The sequence below is a fragment of the Dasypus novemcinctus genome, chromosome 19 (assembly GCF_030445035.2).
Source record: "Dasypus novemcinctus isolate mDasNov1 chromosome 19, mDasNov1.1.hap2, whole genome shotgun sequence".
Lineage (NCBI taxonomy): Eukaryota > Metazoa > Chordata > Mammalia > Cingulata > Dasypodidae > Dasypus > Dasypus novemcinctus.
In genome coordinates, this window is record NC_080691.1 from 81,243,510 (window position 1) to 81,253,167 (window position 9,658).

General features: G+C 63.3%; 1 protein-coding gene across 3 annotated transcripts in view; it reads right to left on the minus strand.

Moving 5' to 3' along the window:
* Positions 1-7,072, minus strand: part of UHRF1 (ubiquitin like with PHD and ring finger domains 1) — a 40,762-nt gene extending 33,690 nt beyond the window's left edge. Inside the window, exons 1-2 of one of the 3 annotated variants that reach the window (XM_058282035.2) lie at positions 6,985-7,072; positions 5,602-5,766 (exon numbers count right to left, since the gene is read on the minus strand). In XM_058282035.2, the coding sequence (XP_058138018.1) occupies positions 5,602-5,754 (153 nt within the window). In that variant the 5' untranslated portion in view covers positions 5,755-5,766; positions 6,985-7,072. Of the gene's footprint in view, positions 1-5,300; positions 5,463-5,601; positions 5,767-6,371; positions 6,440-6,984 lie in introns of those variants that run through there. The other 2 variants (XM_058282036.2, XM_058282037.2) reach the window with 2 other exon arrangements.
* Positions 7,073-9,658: the final 2,586 nt, after the last annotated feature.

Here is a 9,658-nt window from a genome sequence, read left to right on the forward strand (position 1 = left end):
CTTCCCACAAATGTTTAGGAAACAGGTTGAGTAAACAGACACACAAAAGGGCGGATGGATATGGGTGGGGTGGATGGGCGGGGGCACAGAGAAATGGAGAGGAAGATGGAGAGGATGAAGAAAGAGGAAGGGAGGAAGGAAGGAGAAAGAGGGAGGGAAATGGACTTGGCTCAGTGGTTAGGGTGTCCATCTACCACACGGGAGGTCCATGGTTCAAACCCAGGGCCTCCTTGACCCGTGTGCAGCTGGCCCATGTGCAGTGCTGATGCGCGCAAGGAGTGCCCTGCCACGCAGGGGTGTCCCCCGCGTAGGGGAGCCCCACGCACAAGGAGAGCACCCATAAGGAGAGCCGCCCAGCGCGAAAGAAAGTGCAGCCTGCCCAGGAATGGCACCGCACACACGGAGAGCTGACACAACAAGATGACATAACAAAAGAAACACAGATTCCCGAGTGCCGCTGATACGGGCAGAAGTGGTCACACAAGAACACACAGGGAGCAGGCAACTGGGGGATGGGAAGGGGAGAGAAACAAATAAAAAATCTTTAAAAAAAAAAAAAGAGAGGTGGTGGATGGAAACAGGCAGGTAGGTGAGTAGAATAAAATGATACAACCAATGTGGCAAAATACTAAAAGCTGCTGGAGCTGGATATCCGAGTACAGGGTACATTATGAGTTCCCTGTATTATCTTCGTAACTATCCTGTAAATTTGAAATTATCTCAATATAAAGTCTTTTAAGAAAGAAAAAAAAAAAGGCAGGCAGGCCCACACCTGCTCACAGCAGCATTATTCACAACAGCCAGAAAGGGGTAAGGACCCACGTGGCCATCCGCAGACGGAGGAGCTGGAGGAGCCCAGCGCGGCCCATCCAGACGAGAGCGTGGTATCTGGCCATGAAAAGGAGGGAAGTGCTGGCCCACGAGATGGGGTGAAACCCAACAACAGGCTGCGCGGGAGCAGCCAAGCGCCAGAGGCCACGTAGGGTATGATTCCACTTATAAGAAACGTCCAGAACAGGTAAAATGTGGTGGCTGCCGGGGGCTGGAGGAGAGGGAGTGGGGAGTGACGGCTGACCGGGCAGGGTTTCCTTCTGGGGAGGCAAGAATGTTCTAGAGCTAGAGCTAGAGGTGGAGGCCGTACAACTGTGAACGCTGTAGAGGCCACTGGCCGGACGCTCTTAACGGCTAGCTTTAGGTTATGGGAATTTCACGTCAATTTAAAAATAAGAGGCGAGGGCAGAGGGGTCGACCTGCCCCACGGGAGCCGAGCAGCCACCACCCCAGGGACCAGCACACCCCCGCCCCGGCCCCCCGAGAGGACGGCCCTACAGGCCCCGGGGAACCCTGCCCTCGGCCTGCCCAGGCCACGCGCAGGACGCGTCCTACAGCAGCACTCGGGGGTCGGCAAGGTGGAAGCCAGGGCCGCGGGGAAACCGCGACGGCGCGAGCCTCCCCCACGCTCCGGGGCTCCGGGGGCTCCGGGACGTGGCGCTACCGTCCGCCGCCTGGACGAAGGGGGTTCCCGGCCCACCTTGGCTTTCCCGCCTCCAGTCTCCCGCAAGGGTGCAGGCGGACAGACGCGAGCCACGAGAACAGAAGCCCACGGGCGTCCTCGGCCAGGTCCGAGCGCGTCGGGGAGGGTCCTGGGAGGCCCCGCGGCCCCGGGCAATGACCCTCCTCGTGGGGACCGGCCCACAGGGGCCCTGTTCCTGACAGCCACCCGGACACGCCAGGCACAAGGCAGCGCCGAGGTGCGGCCGGCAAGCGGGGCCCGCGCCCGCTCTCGTGAATGAAGTTTTACGGGGGGAAGCGGACGTGGCTCAATGGATGCGGCGTCCGTCTACCATATGGAGGGTCCAGGGTTCAAGCCCAGGGCCCCGTGGCCCATTTGGAGCTGGCCCATGTGCAGTGCTGATGCACGCAAGGAGTGCCCTGCCACGCAGGGTGTCCCCCGCATGGGGGAGCTCCATGTGCAAGGAGTGCGCCCCATAAGGTGAGCCGCCCCACGGAAAGAAAAGTGCAGCCCACCCAGGAGTGACGCCGCACACACGGAGAGCTGACACAGCAAGATGCGCAACAAAAAGAGACAGATTCCCAGTACCGCCGGACAATGCAGGCGGACGCAGAAGAACACACCGCGAATGGCACAGACAGCAGACCATGGGGGGAAAGGGGAGAGAAATGAATAAAAATAAATCTTGGGGGAAAAAAAAAAAGGTTTTATTGGCACCCGGCGACACACGCCCGCTCGCAGGGCTGCTTTGGAGCAGGGTGACCCTGACGGCAGCGGTCTGGCTCCACGGAGCCCCGGCGGCCCGCGGATCTGCCAAGCTTCACCGTCGGGCCCTGTTCGGAGTGGGTGCTGACCCCCGGCTCAGGGGACGTGCCCTCCAGCGGGGCCCCTGGGGGGAGGAGGGCCACAGGGTGCATGCGGCCCTGGTGACGGGGACCCCTGCCTCTCAGAGCCGGCCCACCGCCCCTCCCCATTCCAGAAGAACAGGGGCCAGCATTCAGGAAAGGCCAGTTGGGCAGGGACATTTGGGGGCGGCGCTGGGACAGTTAACCCCTGCAAGGCCACAGTAAGGCCACCGAAGACCCCAACCAGCCGGTGTGGCCAATGTTTCTCAAGGAAACTGGGGGCGGTCTGCCCCACCCCCGCCCGTGGGGGACTTCGGGCAACGGCTGGGGGTGCTCCTGGCCTCGACACCCCCCAGGGCACAGGCAGCCCCCCACCAGAGAGTGATCGGGCGCCCAGCGAACCCAGGGCTGACACCTCGAGCCGAGAGCCAGGCCCCGAATTCCCAGCGGGGCCCTTCTGCAAGGCAAGGCCACAGACGTCCAAGGAGGGGGACCGGCCCCCACACACGCGGGACTTGAGACCGTGTGAAAAGCAGAGCGTTGTGCCGGAGCGGGCCGGGGGCGCCACGAACAGCCGCTGCTCGTTTCCATGGGCGGTGCCCCCTTCTCCACACACACGCGCACACACACACACACACAAGCAGAGGCGCCAGAGGCCTCCCGCCGGCCGCCCCAGGCCCCTTCCCCGGCTCGACCCCCTGCATTCCCACCAATCGCACACCACCCCGCCAACCCGCTCAACCCAAACAAGACGCCGCGCGGCCTTCCTCCTCCCCGAGGAAGACTCGACCGCGCTCTCCTCATTCGATCTCACGGCCGAGCGCACGCTGCTGGGGGGTGTTTCTCGACGCTAAAAAAAAAAAGACCGCGGACACTTTCTAGAACCTTCTGTACGGACAAGGGCCTGCCTTCCACCCTCGGAAGCCCTGTGGCCTCACTTCCACTATCGGCGCAGTCACGGGGCAGGCCCAACCCGCCGCAGCGCGTTGCTTTGTGCCACCCCCCCCCCGCCGCCCCTCAGGCCACCGGGCGCGCCGCTCTGTGGCGCTGCCACCCGCCAGCCGTGCGAGCCTGGGGAAACTGCATCAGCTCTGCAGCGTGGGTTCCTTATCTGGAGAGAGAGAAACGACACGTTCCTCACAGCGTGAGGCGATGTGGCCTGGCAGAGTCGCCTCACGGGGAAGATGACGGGGCAGTTACGTGGCCACGGAGGAACAGAGGTCTTCGTATTGCCGTGCAAACTGCCCGGCGAGGAGAAGGGCAGGGGGCGGTTAAGAGCTCGGTCTCGGAAGCCCGAGTCCTGAGTTCAAATCCCAGCTTTCCTTTCGGTCAGGGCGGCCCATGGTAGACGTGTCTCGTGCACGGGTTTTTGTGCTTTACCGCTTCCACCAACGTGGCGAATATTTTCGTAGGGATCAAAGGTTACATTACAAACAAAGGGAGACGGGGCTCAGGTTACACGGATGTAGACGTTTGTCACCACTCTTCACACGGTCCGCTCCGTTTCAGTGTATACAAATCTTATCTCAAAAGAAACCCAGATGTTGTTAAACTCGTTCAGTCTAGCGAAGGAGGTACTAGCCTAATTGCTTAGAGGTGCCATCGACTGGGTGGTATCTCCAACTTACTTCGAAATGCACCCCCTCCCCCGAAAAAAAGACGGCTCGACGGAAGCAAGCACAAAGCAAACCAAGCGGAACGTCACAGGTCAAAACTCGAGGTGGCGGGTGTTTTCAGCGGCTACGGTTCTTTTGACTTTTTCGTACATTGGAGATTTTTCACAAGGGTTATCGGGGGAAGAGGGGGAGATGTAAAAATCCAAACACTGGTAGGCGTTCCAGCAGGGCCTCAAAAAACGCTCGCCGCCTCGCGGGTGCGGGGCTGCGGGTGCAGGCGCGGGCAGGAAGTTTTCGAGAGCTGTTTGCGAAGGGAAGGACCCTCCGGTTGAACGGGCAGAGGGGCAAAGCGAAAGCAGCTTGGGGGGTAGAAACGTGAGCCACCCGCCGAAAGAGGAAGGAGGGCGAGCGCCCACAGGGCTCCGCGCGCGGCCCGGGCTTTGCCCACCGCCGCCTTCGGGACCGAGAGGAAGTGACCAGCCACGTGGCTGCCCAGGTTTGTGGGACCCGCTTCCCCGCCCCAAGTAGGGCGTGCTTGCTCAAATTCTTGAGACGTTGAAGTCATCGCATCTCGCACAGGATGGCCTCCTAGGGCGCCACGAGCCCCAGAAATTACTCATCGGGGCTCATGTCGAGTAAAGCCCACAGGAATCCTCCCAGCCCCCAAAAAGCCTGGCCGGCCCGCGCGCCTGTTGAGCAGTCATGACGCCAGGTGGCAGCAGTGCCCGGTTCCAACTGCCACAACAACAAAAGTGGGGAGTCCGCGGGCCACAGGACAGTTTTCAAGCTGCGGGATGGTCGCCCCTGCCCCTGTAGTCCATCTGCTGGCAAGAGGACCCCGACAAGGGGAACTGGCACTTTCGATCGTCCCACCTGACCCCACCCGGGCAACCCCACTTGTCTGGAACCACAAGCCACGAGGGGAAGCGCCCCGGGGTGCCACTGGGCAAAGCACCCCAAGTGGGGAGCAGCTACTAAAGCCGAGGACGGCCGTTATCTACGCTGCAAGGGGCCAAGGGAGAGAGCAACGACAGGGGACATCCAGGCTCAGCAGACACGGGAATGGGGGGAGCCAGTGACGAGCCCCTGTCCGTGGCAGCCTGCTGGGAGAGCCGTGCCCAGGGTGGCAGAAACTGCTGCCCGCAAAGCGCCATCCCTGGGTTCCAAATCAGCTCATCCCAATTCCCAGGAAGCGGTGCTTCTGCAGGCTGGCATCCTCTAGGCCGGTGGGTGTTTTAAAGGCAACCCCCGGCCCCCCTCACCCATCCCACCGATCGTTCTAGGCCCTGCCTCCAAATCCACCCTCGTTTCTCTCTACCCAGCCACCTCCAACTCTTCTCTCTAGAAGTGACGTCCCGGGGAGCTGGGTAGAAAAGAAGGCGTTTCAAAAGCCCGAGGCCCGCAGGTTCTGGTGCCAGGCGCCGTGGCCAGCATGGCACGGCGCAGCCCCAGCCTTTGTTCCTCTCCCGGGCTTGCTGAGGTTCCTGTGGACTTCTTCTTCCGGGAGCTACGAGAAGGCGGACCGGACGAGGGGGGGAGACGGCGGCGGCTGGGGGGTGGCGGCTGAGGCGCCGGGCCTGGCCCAGGGGAGAACAAAGGTGGCGGGCGGGTGGCCTGGCGGCTTTACCTGCTTGCCCCTGTAGAAGAGCCTCTGCAAGCCCGGCTCCACGCCGAACAGCTCCTGGATCTTCTGCCTCAGCTCCTCCACCTTGGTCAACCTGGACAGCGAGTCCACGGAGTGGGCCTCCTTGCCGTCCATGGTGCGGACCTGAATCCACATGGTGTGGCGCCGCTGGGAGGGAGAGAAGAGGACCGAGTGGTCAGTTCAGGCCATCCCCCCGGGGGCCGTGGTAGCTTTTGAATGCCAGGAAACGCCCTCCCAAGCCCCCTACTCGTTCCCACAGCCTGCTAGACTTGGCCCGGGACCTGGCAGCAGAAACTGAGCAATTCGTGAAGGCACGCGTGGACTGGCAGGGGGCTGAGGATTCTGGAATGGGAAATCGGGGAAGGGCAAAGGGGATCTCGGAACCCTCCCTGTCCAACCCATCCGCCAATTTCCCAGAGAAAAACACCGACGTCCAGAGTGGGACCCGGCCAAAGGCGCCCGGAGGCACAGTGAGTGGCCAAGTTCGCGCGTTCATTCATTCCTTGGACTACTATTTGCGGCGAAAGGAATTCCAAAAGTCCGGCGCGGGCCGGAACTTCAGAAGTCCCCGGGGAACTCTAGCAAGTGGGAACGCGGAGTGGGGGGATCCCCCACCCGAGCCCCCGGACCCACCCCCCCCATCCGGACGGCCCGCACCCGCGGCCCGCCGCGCGTGCGCGCCGCGGCCGGTCCCGCGGTGGCCATGGCAACCGGGCGCCCCGTCCCGGCCGCCCGAGCGCGCCGCCACTCACCTCAGCCCGCCACGGGCCACCGGGCTCCCGCGCGCCGGCTCGCGCTCCCCGCGCCCCGACCCCGGCCCCCGACCCCCGACCCCCGCCCCTCCAGCCCGCGCGGGCCGCGCCAGGAGCCCACGCCCACCGCCCCGCAGCCGGGACCGGCCGAGGGGCCCCGCTCGCCGAGTCCCGCCCCCTTTCACTTGAGCCGCCTCGCCCATTGGCTCCGGCGCGCCGGGCCGCCCCGCCCCGCCCGCTCCCCATTGGCCCGGGCGCGCCCGGGGAACGAAGGGCGCGCGAAATCCGGCTCGGGCGCGACAATTGAATCGCGGGGAGCCCCGCGCGCAGGCGCGGAGCCTGACACCCTCCCCCGCGGCGGGCCCGGCCCTCCCCCACCCGGCCCGCGCGCCCCCCTCCGGGCTGCGCGACGGCCCGCGCGCCCCTGCCCGGGGCCGGGACGCCCGGGGAGGCGAGCCCCGGGGGCCGGCGGCCGGGAGGCTGCGGGGCCGCGGGCGGGACGCCGGGTGCTCGGGGCTGCCCGCGCGTCCCGCGCCGCCGGGCGAGTCGTGCCAAGTCCCCGCGCCCGGGGCGCACGGCCCGCGCGGGCACCCCGCCCCGCGCCGCCGCTCACCTGGCCCGCCGGCCCCGATCCGCTCGCCCGCCTGCGCGCCCGGCCCGGCTCGGGGGGCGCTGGAGCCGCGTGCGTGGCCCGGAGCCCGCGCTGGACGTGCGTGCGACCCGGAGCGCCCGGACGGCCACCGCTGCCCGCCGCGCTGCCAGCCGCTCTGATTTTTTTCCCGCGAAAACGCGGCGCTGGGGAGTTGCGGGGCCACGGGAGGCCGCGCCGGGGGCGGGCGCCTGCCTGGTGATTGGCCGCCGCAGTGGCGGGAAGCAAGAAAGGGGGTGGGGGGCGCCCCCGCCTCTGTCCACCCCCCTCTCCGCCCAGCGGGCCGCGGCCCCGCCCAGGCCTGCGCGCTCTGCTGGGCGCGCCCCGGCGTGCAACGGGGCCTGGTGGCGGGACTTGGACCCCCGCCCCAGGCCTGCGCCCCAGGGGCCCCAGGGATCCCCCCGGGACAGGACCCCCCCCAGGGGAGAGAGCCCCTGACCTCTTAAGGTGGCCCCTCCAGCCCCCTTCCCCGGGCACGCAGTGACCAGGAGTGCCGGGAAGGCCGGAATCAAAGCCTAAAGACGCCTGGAGAAGGCTGGGGGCCCCCCCACGAGACCGCCTGCACCCCGATGGCCGGCCTGAGGGGCCCCTGGCCCCACGAAGCTGTATCAGGGCTGGCCATCACTCCCCACCCCACCCACCCGCCGGGCTTGTTTGCTGCATTTTCCCGCCTCGTTTTCCCGCCTTCTGCTCGGGCGGCGGGGCGGCCCTGCCCCCTCGCCCGGGCTCCTCCGCCCTGGCCAGCCCGGGTGGGCACACAGTGACCCACGCTGGGCATGCGACACTGTGCGGGACAGGGTGCTCCAGGCTGGAGGACCAGACAGTCAGTTTTCACCGAAAGAGACAGAGGAGCAGAAAATAAAGCACCTGGATAACACTTGGAGTGACAGGGACAGGGAAACGGACAGAGTGACCAGGCGTCCACGTGTGGGACGTGGGGGTGGGGGGCAAGATATTCTGTTTAAGATGGGTGGGGTGAGCCCCTCGGAGCCGGTGACATCTGAGCTGAGAGCCGAGACGCTCAGGACAGATGGCGACGAGGGGAAGGAGCCCGTTCAGAGGCCAGAGGAGGCTGAGAGGCGCCGGGTGGTGGCTGGGAAGCCCGGCGGAGGCTGGGGCAGGCTGAGCAAAAGGGGAGGCAGGAGGGGATGAGGTCCAAGGGGGGTCCCGGAAGTCCTTGCCCGCCGGAAGGACTTCGGTCTTTCCCCTGAGAGCAGCGGGCAGCACGGGAGGGCTGTGGGCAGGAAAACGAGGAGTCGTGACATGTCTGTACAAGCTCCCTCAGACGCTGTGCCGAGGAAGCTTCCATGTTGGCACCGCTCCCCCTCACCCAGAGATACCCACGTCCTGATCCCCAGCACCTACGAAGGTCGTACCCGACGGGGCAAAAGGGACCTTGCGGGTGGGATTAAGCTTCTCGAGATGGGGAGCTTATCCTGAATCATCCAAGGGGGCCAGCGTAACTGGGTCGCTCTAAGGGGAAGGCAGGAGAGTCAAGAAGGAGAGCCAGTGATGGAAGCAGGAGTTGCAGTGACAAATTCACAAGGAATGCGGGTAGCCTCCAGAAACTGGAAAATGAAGGAAATCGATTCTCCCCCAGGGGGTCCCCCTTGAGGAGCCCCGCCCTGCCCCCGACACCTTGATTTTAGCCCCGTAAGACCGGTTTCAGACTTCTGGACTTCAGAACCGCAAGATAATAAATGTGTGCTGTTTCAAGCCACTGAGTTTGTGATAAGTTGTTATAGCGGCCATAGAAAACTAATACACCCCATTACTGTGCCTTCCGGACATAGCCGTTAACTTTCCCCAACCTCAGGATTTGGTCAGGGTCCTTGAATACATTTCTGGACCCATCAGCTATAAACCATGTCCCAGAGGTGAGCAGGTATCAAGCAGCCCTACCTGAGTTTGTCGGGAAGGTTATATCGTCCAAATCGAAAACAGCGGCTATTGGGCACCTAGTATAGCATGTCGTCTGTTGTGTGCCTACTGTTGCAAAACCTCAACTTGGTTGAAAGAGGGAAGACCATTTTTCCTGTACACTTGGGGTAGGCAAGCCCAGACCAGGCTCCTTGGATATCTGAGGTTAAATGCAGAGAGAGGTATCTAGATGTCCGCACGGGAAAAAACTTCAGGTGTGGCCATGGAAGGCCCTGCTTCTCAAGTCATCTTGAGAAAGTTGAAGACGTGAGCTTCAGAGGGGTTGCTTGAGTTAAGAGTGAATGAGTCTAACTATCTTTTAAAAATAAGTTTTAAAATATGTTTTTTAAAAAAGAATGAATATGTATAAAAGATTTTGCCAGGCACCTCAGAAGGAAGCACAAACCCATTAGAGAGAGATGTTGGTGTCTACCAAGACATCACAGGACACACAGCAAGATACAGCAAAGGCAGTGAGCACCTGAGAGCGTCCTAGCGCCTCTTTGAGTCTCGTGTCCCTCCCACAAGGCACTGACCCACGTACAAATCAAGCACCGGGAATATCCACCAGGGTGCAAAGGGCCTCCGTTTCCCTTTTGCAAAATGATACCCTCCTGGAGGTCATTTAGTCATTCAACAAACTTTTATTGAGCCCCTTATGTGAGCTGGGCCCTGGTGGCAGGAGCTGGTGGACACCGAGACACAGAGACAAGGCCCT